Source organism: Carcharhinus amblyrhynchos, chromosome 7 (assembly GCF_965287045.1).
Source record: "Carcharhinus amblyrhynchos chromosome 7, sCarAmb.v2.hapA, whole genome shotgun sequence".
Taxonomy (NCBI): domain Eukaryota; kingdom Metazoa; phylum Chordata; class Chondrichthyes; order Carcharhiniformes; family Carcharhinidae; genus Carcharhinus; species Carcharhinus amblyrhynchos.
The window spans coordinates 20796481-20811587 of record NC_137330.1 but is presented as its reverse complement, the minus strand read 5'-3'; the positions used below and the strand labels follow the sequence as shown (position 1 = coordinate 20811587).

The 15107-nt window shown below is 41.0% G+C and overlaps 1 protein-coding gene across 1 annotated transcript in view; it reads left to right on the top strand.

The window, feature by feature from the left end:
* The window catches only part of gfral (GDNF family receptor alpha like), a 132949-nt gene that overhangs the window by 66982 nt on the left and 50860 nt on the right, over nt 1-15107 (top strand). Inside the window, exons 5-7 of the mRNA XM_080193172.1 lie at nt 5541-5693; nt 6229-6639; nt 6753-6824. Coding sequence (XP_080049298.1) covers nt 5541-5693; nt 6229-6639; nt 6753-6824 — 636 coding nt within the window. The remainder of the gene's footprint in view (nt 1-5540; nt 5694-6228; nt 6640-6752; nt 6825-15107) is intronic.

Below are 15107 nucleotides of genomic sequence, written 5' to 3'. Positions count from 1 at the left end.
TTATCAAACGCCTTACTAAAGTCCATATATACCATGTCAACTGCCTTACCCCCATCCACCTCTTTGGTCATTTTCTCAAAGAACTCAATAAGGTTAGTAAGGCACGACCTACCCTCCACAAAACCGTGCTGACTATCTCCAATCAATTCATTACTCTCTAAATAACTATAAATCCTATCCCTAATAATTTTTTCTAAAACCCTTGCCCACAACAGAAGTAAGACTCACCGGTCAATAATTCCCGGGGAAGTCTCTGTTCCCCTTCTTAAACAATGGGACAACATTCGCTATCCTCCAATCTTCTGGCACTATACCGGTGACCAACGACGACCTGAAGATCAGAGCCAGAGGCTCTGCAATCGCCTCTCTTGCCTCCCAGAGAATCCTAGGGTAAATCCCGTCCGGCCCAGGGGATATCTATTTTCAAACCCTCAAGAATATCTAGCACATCCTCCTTATCAACTGCAATACTGTCCAGTTTACAACCCTGTAACCCAGTGTTCTCCACAGCTACATTTATGTCCCCCTGCGTGAATACCGAAGAGAAATATTTGTTCAATGCCTCTCCAATCTCTTCCGGTTCCACACATAACTTCCCACTGCTGTCTCTAACTGGCCCTAATCTTGCCCTAACCAACCTTCTGTCCTTAACATATCTATAGAACGCCTTAGGATTCTCCTTAATCCTATCAGCCAAAGTCTTCTCATGTCCTCTTTTAGCCCTTCTTAACTCACTGTTTAACTCCCTCCTAGCCAATCTAAAGCTTTCTAGTGATAGATGAATGCAATGAAGAACCTAATTGAACTTTGCAATAATCATGGCATCTCAAGGGTGATGCATTGTCCACTCCACTTTCTGCACCTTGTCTGGCAGGGGTATTCGCAGACATCTACAATCTCTCTTTATGACATTCTTGAGGTCCCTATCTAGAACATAGATAGAACATTACAGCGCAGCACAGGCCCTTCAGCCCTCAATGTTGCGCCAACCTGTGAAACCAATCTAAAGCCCGTCTAACCTACACTATTCCAATATCATTCATATGTTTATCCAATGGCCATTTAAATGCCTTAATGTTGGTGTATCCACAACTGTTGCAGGCAAAGCATACCACGACCTCACTACTCTCTGAGTAAAGAACTTACCTCTGATATCTGTCCTTTATCTATCACCCCTCAATTTAAAGCTATGTCCCTCATGCTAGCCACCTCCATTCGAGGAAAAAGACTCTCACTGTCCACCCTATCTAATCGTCTGATCATCTTATATGCCTCTATTAAGTCACCTCTTAACCTTCTTCTCTCTAATGAAAACAGCCTCAAGTCCCTCAGCCTTTCCTCATAAGACCTTCCCACCGTATCAGGCAACATCCTGGTATATCTCCTCTGCACCCTTGCCAATGCTTCCACATCCTTCCTATAGTGCGGCGACCAGAACTGTGTGCAATACTCCAAGTATGACCGCACCAGAGTTTTGTACAGCTGCAACATGATATCATGGCTCCGAAAATCAATCCCTCTACCAATAAAAGCTAACACACCGCATGCCTTCTTAACAACCCTATCAACCTAGGTGTCAACTTTCAGAGATCTATGCACATCGACACTGAGATCTCTCTGCTCAACCACACCACCAAGTATTTTACCATCAGCCCAAAACTCTGTTTTCTTGTTACTCCTTTCAAAGTGAATCACCTCACACTTTTCCGCATTAAACTCCATTTACCACCTCTCAGCCCAGCTCTGCAGCTTATCTATGTCCCTCTGTAACCTGCAACATCCATCTGCACAGTCCACAACTCCTCCGACATTAGTGTCATCCGCAAATTTACTAACACATCCTTCTACGCCCTCATCAAGGTAATTTATAAAAATGACAAACAGCAGTGGCCCCAGAACAGATCCTTGTGGTACACCACTAGTAACTGAACTCCAGGATGAACATTTCTCATCAACCACCACCATCAGTCATCTTACAGCTAGCCAATTTCTGATCCAAACCATTAAATCACCCTCAATCCCATGCCTCTGTATCGTCTGCAATAGCTTACCATGGGGAACTGTATCAAACGCTTTACTGAAATCCATATACACCACATCAACTGCTTTACCCTCATCTACCTCTTTGGTCACCTTTTCAAAGAACTCAAAAGGTTTGTGAGGCACAACCTGCCCTTCACAAAACCGTGTTGACTGTCCCTTATCAAATTATTCCTTCCTAGATGATTATAAATCCTATCTCTTATAATCCTTCCTAAATCTTTACCTACCACAGAAGTAAGGCTCACTGGTCTATAATTACCAGGGTTGTCTCTACTTCTTTTCTTGAACAAGGAGACAACATTTGCTATCCTCCAGTCTTTTGGCACTATTCCTGTGACGACCTAAAATCAAAACCAAAGTCTCGGCAATCTCCTCCGTCGCCTCCCATCCAGCCCAGGGGACTTATCTATTTTCATACTTTCCAGAATTGCTAACACCTTCTCCTTATGAACCTCTTTCCCATCTGCTCTAATAGCCCATATCTCAGTATTCTCCTCGACAACATTGTCTTTTTCCTGTGTGAATACTGACAAAAAATATTCATTTAACACCTCTCCTATCTCTTTGGACTCCATGCACAATTTTCCACTACTGTCCTTGACTGGCCCTAATCTTACCCCAGTCATCCTTTTATTCCTGACATACCTATAGAAAGCTTTAGCGTTTTCCTTGATCCTACCTACCAAAGACTTCTTATGTCCCCTCCTGGCTCTTCTTAGCTCTCTCTTTAGGTCCTCCCTGGCTAACTTGTAACTCTCAAGCACCCTAACAGAACCTTCACGTCTCATCTTGACATAAATCTCCTTTTACCTCTTCACAAGCAATTCAACTTCTTTAGTAAACCACAGTTCCCTTGCTCGACCACTTCCTCCCTGCCTGACAGGCACATACCTATCAAGGACATGTGATAGCTGTTCCTTTAACAAGCTCCACATTTCAATTGTGCCCAAATCCTGCAGTTTCTTTCCACATCCTATGTATCCTAAATCTTGCCTAATTACATCATAATTTCCTTTCCTCCAGCTCTTGCCCTGCGGTATATACCTACCCTTTCCATTGCTAAAGTAAACGTGACTGAATTGTGGTCACAATCACCAAAGTGCTCACCTACCTCCAAATCTGACACCTGAGCTGATTCATTACCCAGTACCAAATCCAATGTGGCCTTGCCTCTTGTTGGCCTATCTACATACTGTGTCAGGAAACCCTTCTGCACACATTGGCCAAAAACTGACCCATCTAAACTACTCGAACTATAGCTTTTCCAGTCAATATCTGCTTCAAAAAGACAAGCATCATCCCACTACCAAAGAAAATCCAAGCAGCGTGCCTTAATGACTATCGTCCGATGGCTCTGACATCCATCATGAAAAATGCTTCGAAGGGTTAGTCATGGCACAAATCAATTCGAGCCTCCCAGATTGCCTGGATCCATTACAGTTCGCCTACCGCTGCAACAGGTCCACAGCAGATGCCATCTCCCTGGCCCTGCACTCAATCCTGGAACACCTAGATAACAAAGACACCTTTGTCAGACTCCTATTTATTTACAGCTCAGCCTTTAAAGCTGTTCCCACAAAACTCATATACAAACTCCGTGGCCTTGGCCTAGGCTCCTCCATCTGCGACTGGATCCTGAACTTCCTAACTCACAGATGACAATCAGTAAGGATAGGTAACAACACCTCCTCCATGATCATTCTCAACACCGTTGCCCCACAAGGCTGTGTTCTCAGTCCTCCTACTATATTCCTTAAACACCAACGATCATATGGCCAAATTCTCCTCCCACTCGATTTTCAAATTTGCTGATGACACCACCGATGAGACAGAGTACAAGAATGAGATAAAGAATCTGGTGAACTGATGCGTTGCCAATAATCTCTCCCTCAATGTCAACAAAACAAAGGAGATTGTCATCAACTTCAGGAAGCGTAGTGGAAAACATGTCCCTGTCTATATCAATGGGGATGAAGTAGAAATGGTTGAAATTTTTAGGTGTCCAGATCACCACCAACATGTCCCCCCCATGCCAACAGTAAAGTTAAGAAAGCCCATCAGTGCCTCTACTTTCTCAGAAGACAAAGGAAATTTGGCATTTTTGGTACAACTTTCTCCAACTTTTACAGATGCACCATAGAAAGCATTCTTTCTGGTTGTATCACAGCTTGGTTTGGCTCCTGCTCTGCCCAAGACCACAAGAAACTACAAAAGGTTATGAATGTAGCCCAATCTATCATGCAAAGCAGCTGCCCATCCATTGACTTTGTTGACTCTTCCCGCTGCCTCAGCAAAGCAACCAGCATAATTAAGGACCCCACTCATCTGGACATTCTCTCTTCCATCGGGGAAAAAGTCTGAGATCACGTACCAACCGACTCAAACAGCTTCTTCCCTGCTACCATCAGACTTTTGAATGGGCTTATCTCACATTAAATTGTTCTTTCTCTACACCCTAGCTATGACTATAACACTACATTTTGCACCCTCTCATTTCCTTCTCTATGAACGGTCATTGATGATGCTTTGTCATATATCTTGCAAGAAACAATACTTTTCACTGTATACTAATGCCTGTCACAATAAATCAAATCACATCTTCCACCTCTGCCTTCTCCTCAAAGTTTCTGCACCTCATGATATGGTCGGCCTTGAGCTGATGCCTAAAATTGGTGGGAAAGGAAACTTGTTTTTACCTTTTAAAGGCTGGTGATAATTCCTGCTTTCATTTTCAATAAACAATTATTGGTCATGTAGACGCCCTGAAGAAGAGACTTTAAAAAATAGCTAAAAGTAGAGGGACGGGCAAATAAATAATCAAGAAAATGAGTCATTGATCATAAAATGTTGTATTTTCCATCTGCTCAACATAAACTTTTGACACAGCATCAAACTGCACACTCAGAGGCCACAGGGTAAGTGCACTCCCAGATAAAGCATTCAGATACAGTGCATTATTGGGAAGGGGCATTATTCGGAAGTATTTCTTCAGCTGGGAAACATTGTGAAAGGTAGGAGGCTCAAAGCAGAATAAAAATAACCAGAAACAGAGAAAGGAGGTATTTAATCCATCAGTTGAAATTTAGTTATACTTCTAAATTTAGTTAAATGTAGAGCAAATTTAGTTATATCAAACCTCACACTAGCACTGGATTCCAATGAAGTTCTGCTACAGTAGGTGAAGGACCTATTGCTAAAAGTGGGTTGCTGATAAGAAGAACTAGATTTGCAATCTCTGAGTTTGTTAAAATGAGATTTGTCTGGACATTAGTGGCAAGTCATAGAACCTTTTCCGCAAACAGATTTCATATGGAAAGACTCTCCTGAAGGCAACTGCACAGAAATGGTAAAAAATTGAAAACATGGAGCAATTTGATTCATTTCCAATCTCAGTAATTTGAACCATGGTTTCTTGGATAATTCAGACTGTACTAAATCATCTGCATTTTGGCAAATCTAACAAATACATTCAGATATGATCTTTTAATTCATTGCAGGTGAAGCTTGCACAGTAAAGGATCTCAGCAATTGTAACCTAACCATCCAGTATTTAACTGACAGTTACCCAGCGTTCAAGGAGTGCAGTTGTCTTGAAGACAAATCATGCGACTTTCTCAGGCCACTTGGGACACCATGCACCGGCGAAGGAGGTAATGAAATAGCCAGAGCTGTATAATCAGGTAGGATCTATGAACTTCCAAACAGCCTCATGTTCTATCAATTGCAATATAAGGTGAGACCCTTTCCCTCGATTAACACCTGCTTTGAAATGACAAGGAGAGACTTTGATCAAACACGTTAAGTGTTTATATAGAAACAGCACCAGTCAGAAATTGGAGTAAATAGAGAATTCAGTGAGCACTGTTTCACAGGGTAATGAATAAACATATGGAACAAATTACTAGGAAAGTATATGGTGAGAAGGCAAAAAAGCAGGGTGGAGATTAACTAAAAACAGACTTGTTTTATTCGGCCAAATGTCCTTTTGTCATTCCTCAAATTTGCTAAAAAAGTGCCAGAGTTTGGCTTTTAGAGCAAAAAATCTAATCAAAGTAAAATGGTTCAGTCAATATTGTTATGGGCTTAAACAGGTGTATCTATGTTACTGTTGACATGGTCAATATATTTTAGATAACTATCAAAAGGGTGTTTGACATTTGAACGGTTACTCTCCTTTTTGCGCAGAGCTCTCCAGAACAGTTCCTGTTAATCCCAAAGTACAGCATGAGTGGAGTCAACATTCAAGATTAATGAGTATAAATAACCAGATAAAGAAGGACAATGACTGCTCCGTAGTTAAGTATCGCTGTCGAAAATCCGCCAATTGCAGTTCATTGTATGTAAGATTTAAGAAGGTGTGCAAGAACAGGAAAGGTAATTGCAACACCCCATCTGTAAGACAACAGTGTCTGACTGCATGGCAAGCATTGCAGCACACGCAACTCGCCAACTGTGGCTGTTCAAGACAAGGAAGACAAAAATGCCAGAGGATACAGACCAGTCTTTTCGACAATGCCTGCGTGCAAATTGCATTTGCAAATCTAAATACAAGCGGTGACGAAGGAAGGGAGGAACATAATCCTGTTGGAGGCAGCAGTACGTTGACATCAGTGCCTCACCTATTGAGCGTAGTGCCTTTCTGCTTTGAATCTGTTGTTGATTTCTGAGTTAAGTCGATGTGCATGTTTACACTATTATTTCTATTACAGGTACAGACGACTTCATGGAGAGCAGAAAATCAACAACAGAATCCACTGTTCTTGCCAAGTATGACAATGAAAGTAAGAGATAAAAGAGCCTTACCTGTCAGAAACATTTATTGAAAAAGTGGCTGTAAAACGTAAAATTTTATACATCCTTGTTCGTAATATAGGAAAATCCCACTACTTGCTCTCTATTTTCCTTTACTTGGCTGTGACAACAAACTAGAATTGTCATCCTTTGTTATTTAACGTAACTTTTTTTTCCAGATAAATGTTATACAGCTGATCTTAAGGGACCAGTTATACCACAGTTACTCAGCGCACAGCTGGCAGCCTAGAAATATAGAATTGGTTCCTTTGTCATCCTTTGACCTTCATGCAGTACTTTGCTCACCACCCTGAAACTCTCAGTGGAAAATTCTAACGTTAAGAGAGAGCTGATGGGCTGGTTGCACTCTGCTAACATTAAAAGCATTGAAAATGAGGGTTAAAATGTTCCCAGATGGATTATTGGACTGACTTTTAAACTAGGCTTCAGACTAGATTGAAGCTATTGAGCATTTGGCAAAAACCCAGCTGGTATGAGTCTATCCCTTGGAGAATCAACAGCTCACCTTTTGCCTCTAATGTGGTCAGAATGTCAACCTGACTTCCAAATTATACTTCATCCTTTATGTCGATGTGCTTCCAAAACTAAGGTTGAAAACCTATAAATAGCTTTCATCTTAGCCAGTATTGAGTATTCACTGGTATTGATTTCCTGTACCGGTGTAATCTGTTTACTCCTGAGAGCAAAGGTTATATTTAACACACAGTAATATCTAACCTGATAGATCTTGCAAAGTAAATTGAACAATCATTCTAGCAATACACCCAACATTATATGTCCTAGCCCAATTTTCTCACTTGCAACAGTTTTTGGCACCACAGAGACTTAAGAATCATTGCATAACAGTTAAACACACCAATCTTTGCTCATCCTTCGAAACCGCTATTCTACTTCAGCAGAACAGTGACAGTTTGAACACTGTGCTATCTCTTTCACAAACCCATTACTCTAACAAAAAAAAGATTGGATGCAATTTTCCACTCCAGTTGGTGGCAGGAATAGTGATAGGTGGGTCATGAGATTTGGAGTAATGGGAAAAGTCAATTTTCCAGCATTGAGAAATCAGTTGGAATATTTTTCCCCTGATGTTGGGTTAATGGTGTCTCATGTTTCCTGCTGATCAATGCTAGGATCTACATTTGCATCTCATGAAAAGCCCAACTCACTGGATCACATTCCCTCCTCAAATTAAGGAGGAGGATCTTTTCAGGGTGAGTGGGATACAAGATAAGTACAAATAGCTGACGAATAATCATGAGAAAATTGTCTGAACAACACTTAGTTGTGAGCCTCACTCAATGGTGAAGTCCACACGGCAGTAGTTTACTTTTGAATCACAGTGTCTCAGCCTTCAGATCCTGGCAAGTTGGGGGGCAGCCATTCATTCTGAATGATTTGGCATTGGCTGCAGTCAAAGGCCTTTATGAAATTAAGAGGCTAGCCCTCATGGGCTTCTGCAATGTTGAATATTGACCCAATCACAGGTGGTGTATCACCACTGGCTGTGCTCTTGTTGAGAAACGTGTGAAAGGCAAAGCTGAGGCATCCTCCTATGATCAGGGATATGGTTGCTTACACCTGTCAACTTCACTAGTGTGAGTTGCAACCACAAGGACTCTGGAGGGGTAATGTGAAGCTTCGATTGTGCATTGAGTTAATGTGTTCTTTAAAAATGGAGCCAGGACTGTTGGAACCATGTTGTAATGGCTGGGTAAGCGACTTCCTGCCTGCCCCACCACCAAATCTGCCAATTTCCTCATGCATGCATAATTAATTAGCTGGAAATCTTATGTGTTCACCTGCACTGCCATCCAATGGCAATCTCACTGACTTTCCCCATTCACTGCCACACTTAGTCCCCAGAATAGAAAATTCCACCCATTCTCTCTATGCAATGACACTGATTTTAGAAAGCCTAATCATTGGTTAAACAAACATTGAATACAAGATTGATAAAGGGTGGTTCAAAAAATCCACTTTACTCCATAGTTTTCTTGCACAAATATCATTTTGGTTAACAACACCAATTCTCATATCATAGCCACTGTCTTTTGCTTATATTTATGCTTTGTTTGTACAACCTGAAAATTGTGGAACAACTTTTCAGAGTTTCATAATACTGCACGTTGATGCAGTGATACAGTAGTTCAATTTTGTAATTCTTGACTTTTTCAGGATAATTATTTCCAAATATAATAATAAATAATTTAATAATAATAGCTGCTTTGGTCACCAAAAGATGGAAGCTGTGTAACATGACCCCAGTCAGGATATCAATACAATAACCAGGAAATGTAAATGCTGCAACATGTATTGAATATAAGAAATGAGATTCTTTTTATTTCCGGAGGTGTGAATAACAAAATTCCCTCACAATCTCAGAGAGAGCAAACAAATCAACTCTTCATACATACAACACTGGAGATAAATCTGGCACATATAAAAAGAAGCATAAATGGCCCATCAAACAGCCTCTGCGATTGAAAAGAATGGAGCAAACCTTTCCATGTCACTCCCTCCAGATTTTGCAGGCTTCAAAAAAATGTCTAATTTATTTTACATCTTTTTTTATGCGATATTTCCAGCCTGGCAGGGTTAAAGATGCATCTGATCCATCAATTACACTTATACTGCAGTTACACATCTCACCTGCTGAGCTCCCTGCAGCCAGGCAAAGCTATGTTTGTGTTGCCTGGCTGATACTTGGCTACACCTTTACCTATTTCATTCTGGAGAAAGCTGGAGGCTACTGAGATACAGGACCGTGTGAAGTCCTTTCTCACTGCAGTTCAAATTTTAAATGCTGAAGGAAGTGGGGGGAGGAATCCAATAGACCACATCAGCATCTTGTAAAACAGATTTTACACTGCAGTGAATTTATATTCCATGTGGTTTCAGATCAAAGTGTGACACAACCTTCCTCCAGGGAGTTTCACTGGGATCTTGGTGGGAGTCAGATTCAACTTTGGCCTTAGATTTACATGGGCAGTTGTGCATTAGTACAAAGGCGAAACTGATCGACTCTTTGTGCTTTTAACTTGCACTATTTAGGCATTGGAAGAAAGCAGTCTCATAAATAATTGAGAAAATTTGTAAAGCTTTGGGGAAAGAGCAATAGAGAGTGATTAATTAGACTGCTTTGGAGGGCTGATGCATGTATGATGGGCCAAATGGCCTCCTTCTGTGCTGCTAGATTCTATCATGGGGTGGAATGTTTTGTGGATGCTTTGCTGATCCAGGTTAATGTTGAAGTTATCCCTGTAATAATTTTGCACACATGTTTTCATTCAGGAGCAGAATAAAATTCCTATCTAAAAATATCTCTGCCTCTAATAGATTACTCTACAACAACAATTTACATTTATGTAGTTCCTCTGAAGCAGTGAAACACCTCACTGCTTGAAGGAGCGATGATCATACAGATTTTAACACCAAGCCACATAAGATATAAGGAGCAATGACAAAGTTTCTTGGAGAAAGAGCAGCATTTGAAGGAGCATCTTGAAGGAAGAGGGAGAGGCTGAGAGATTGAGGTTTAGGAAGGGAATCCACGAGTATGGAAGCATTGAAAATGGGAGCTGTGCAGAACTCTAGAGAACATCAGAAATAGGTAGCAACATTTAAGACATTGCATTTTGTTACAGGTTAGAGAAAATGAGCGTCCAATTTTATGAATAATATATATTAATTGATATATTCTTGAAATTTCTGTTGAGACAAAATATGTCATGGATGAAATGAATAAACATCCTGAACCAGAGGGGGTCACTGAGCATGTATAATCATTGTTTAGACAACATTTGGAGTATTACAAAGAACAAAGAACAAAGAACAAAGAACAACCCAGCACGGGAAACAGGCCCTTCGGCCCAACGAGCCCGCGCCGCCGCATCACCCTACACCTATTCTACCCTGCGTATCTACGAATGGAACCCTACTCAGTCAGATTCAGGGAAGAAATAGTGTCAATAGTCTCAATCCAGTATTGTCTGACAGTATCTGTGGGGAGAGAATAGAGCCAACATTTCGAGTCAGGACAGAGCCTACAGCTCTGATGAAGGGTCATCCTGACTCAAAACATTGGTTCTATTTTTTTCTCCACAGATGCTGTCAGACTTGCTGAGGGCTTCAGCATTTTCTGTTTTTGTTTCAGATTTGCCTTTATCGTTGGAATATTGTTTTCAGATCTGGGCATCTTATTTACGGAAGGATGTTAAAGCCCTAGAGAGAGTGCAAAGGAGATTTGCTGGAATGATATCGGGGATGATGAATTTTAGATGCAAGGAAAGATTAGAGAAATTGGGCTTCTTATCCTTGGAGCAAAGATTAAGAGGTGACCTTATTGAGGTGCTCAAATGACAGGATAAAGGAAGAAATTCTGTTTCTACGTGCTGAATGGCCTCCTCCTGTGCTGTAAAATTCTTATGATTCTATGTATGTGTAAGAACATGATAGGAGTAGATCATGGGGCCACCTCACCCCTGTTTTGCTTTTCAGTTTCATCATGACTAACCTTCAGCTTCAAATCCACTTGTCTGCTCCCTCCAATATCCCACTGGTACAAGGGAATCTTTATATTAAGTCAAAGAGAGATACTTACTGAATGTTATACAAGTAAAACTATGGTAATGGGTAAAATAATGGAATTTAAGATTTAGAGATTTCTGGATCTGGTGCTTTATAAGGTTCCTAATGGAAACAGGAGAGGAAATTGAAAATTTATGAGTTAGCATAGAGGTTTACAGCATGGAAACAGGCCATTTGGCCCAACTTGTCCATGCTGCCCCTTTTTCTAAACCTCTAAGCTAGTCCCAATTGCTCGCATTTGGCCCATAATCCCTCTATACCCATCTTACCCATGTAACTGTCAAAATGCTTTTTAAAAGACAAATTTGTACCCTCCTCTACCACTATCTCTGGCAGCTTGTTCCAGACACTTAACATCTGTGCAAAAGAACTGTCCCTCTGGACCCCTTTGTGTACCTCTCCTTTCACCTTTAACCTATGTCCTCTAGTTTTAGACACCCCTACCTTTGGGAAAAGATATTGACTATCTAGCTGATCTATGCCCCTCATTATTCTATAGACCTCTATAAGATCACCCTGTCAGTCTCCTACAATCCAGACAAAAAAGTCCCAGTCCATCCAACCTGTCCTTATAACGCAAACTATCAAGTTCTGGTAGCAACCTAGTAAATCTTTTCTGCGCTCTTTCTAGTTTAATAATATCCTTTCCATAATAATTCATGGGTGGCATGGTAACACAGTGGTTAGGACTGCTGCTTCATGGCTCCAGGGATTTTGGTTCGAATCCTGGCTCGGGTCACTGTCTGTGTGGGGTTTGCACATTCTCCCCGTGTCTGCATGGGTTTCCTCCGGGTGCTCCGGTTTCCTCCCACAATCAAAAGATGTGCGAGTTAGGTTAATTGGCCATACTAAATTGCCCCTTAGTGTCCCAGGATGCATAGGTTAGAGGGATTAATAGGTAAATATGTAGGGATATGGGGATAGGGCCAGGGTAGGATTGTGGTCGGTGTAGACTAATTGGGCTGAAACTAATTGGACCAAATGGCCTCTTTCTGCACTGTAGGATTCTATGATTCTATGATAATAGGATGACCAGAACTGTGCACAGTATTTCAAGTATGGCCTTACCAATGTCTTGTACAATTTCAACAAGACATTCCAACTTTTCAATTCAATGTTCTGACCAATGAAACCAAGCATGCCGACTGCCTTCTTCACCACTCTGTCCATTTGTGACTCCACTTTCAAGGAACTATGAACATGTACCCCTAGGTCTCTTTGTTCTATAACTCTCCCCAACACCCTATCATTATCTGAATAAGTCCTGCCCTGGTTCAATCTACCAAAATGCATCACCTCACATTTATCTAAATTAAGCTCCATCTGCTATTCTTCAGCCCACTGGTCCAATTGATCAAGATCCCATTGCAATCCGAGATAACCTTCTTCACTGTCTATTATGCCACCAATCTTGGTGTCATCTGCAAACTTACTAACCATGCCTCCTATATTCTCATCCAAATCATTAATAGAAATGGCAAATAACAGTGGACCCAGCATCAATCCCGAGGCACACCGCTGGTCACAGGTCTCCGGTTTGAAAAACAAGCCTCTACAACCATCCTCTGTCTTCTGTCATCAAGCCAATTTTGTATCCATTTGACTACCTCATCCTGGATCCCGTGAGATTTAACCTTACGCATGAACCTACCATGTGGTATACCTTGTCAAAGGCTTTGCTAAAGTCCATGTAGCCAATATTGACTGCACTGCCTTCATCTACCATCCTGGTTATAGCTTCAAAACACTCAATCAAATTTGTGAGACATGATTTTCCATTCACAGAGCCATGCTGACCATCTCTAATTAGTCTCTGTGTCTCTGAATGCCTGTAGACCCTGTCTCTCAAAATACCTCTTAAAAACTTATCCACTACAAATGTGAGGCTTATCGGCCTATAGTTCCCAGGCTTTTCCCTGCAGCCCTTTTTAAATAAAGGCAACATTTGCCACCCTCCAATCTTCAGGCACCTCACTTGTGACTATTGATGATTCAAATATCTCTGCTAGGGAGCCTGCAATTTCTTCCCTAGCCTCCCACAATGTCCTGGGATGCAATTCATCAGGTCCCGGGGATTTATCCAGTTTGGTGCACTTAAAGACTTCCAACACCACCTTCTCTGTTATATGTAAACTCCTCAAGACATCACTGCTTATATTCCCCAGTTCCCTAATATCCATGCTTTTCTCAACAGTAAATTTTCCAACATTCTTTATGTTGGGGAATTACGTGATTAGATTGGAAAACAGAAAATGTTATATTATTTCGGACATAAGGGAGAGAGTTAAAAAAAACTAACATTGTTTTTTTAACACTGATTTCAATGACCTGGATAATGCTAGTGCATTCATTAACTATCCCTAGTTGACGTGAAAACGTTGGGATAGGCTTTCTTCTGAACAATGGTGTCAGTGATACACGGAGTAGTTTGATAGGGCACCTCAAAGACCAGTTAGAATCAACCACATTAGTACAGGCCTAAAGCCACATCTAATCAAACTTGGTAAGGGCAGCAACTTTCATTTCCTAAAAAGACATCAGTGAACCAGTTGATTTCGAATGATAATTGTTACTTTTACTAGTATTAACTAAGAACTTCCAGATTTTTAAACAAACAAAGATCCAAATTATCAAAGGGCGTGGTATGATTTGACTATATGTTTTCTGGAGGGCAGTGGCACAGTGGTATTGTCACTGGACTAGTAATCTAGATAACCAAGGCACGATCTGGCGTAGTGAAGACACCATGGCAGATGGCAAAATTTAAATTGAATAAAAATTTGGACTTGGAAGTTTAATATGACCATGAAACCATTGTCAATTGTCGAAAAAACCCATCTGATTCACTCATGTCCTTTAGGGAAGAAAACTGCCATCCTTACCTGGTCTGGCCTACATGTGACTCCAGATCCACGGCAATGTGATATCTCAAATACCTTCTGAAATGGAAAATAGTTAGGGATGGTCAATAAACGCTCATATCCCATTAATGAATAAAAAAAAATACAGGCCTCTTAATCATTAATATAACAGCTAAGCTGATGCATACCTGTCAGGTCATGCTAACAATTGTGGAGAAATTCTTAGAATCTATCATCAAGTCAGAATGAGCAACACATAGAGTCACCTTGGATTATTGCATGCAAGTCATGTCTCAGGAATCTAGTTGAATCTTTTGAAGAAGTCACTACTATGCTGAATAAGGGAGTGCCCATGAATGCTGTCAATGTGGACATCCAGGAGACATTTGATGCAGTTCCGCACAAGTGTTCCGGTCTGTACATGTTATCTGCATATAAGTGGAGACTCCACTCCCCTGATGAAGGAGCAGTGCTCCAAAAACTCGTGATTCCAAATAAACCTGTTGGACTTCAGCTTGGTGTTGTGAGACTTCTTACTGTGCCCACCCCAGTCCAACACTGGCATCTCCAAAAGTCAAACAATGTCTATCTTAAATATACTCAAACAACTTCACATCCTGGGGTAGAGAGTTCAAAAATTCATGACCTTTTGAGTAAAGACATTTTTCTTCATCACATTTCGAAATGGCCAACACGTTCTGAGACTGTAGTCCGTAAGTTCCAGCCAGGCAAACAATCTCCCAACACCTAAAGTTAAAGTTTACTTACTGGTCACAAGTAGGCTTACATTCTCGCTGCAATGAA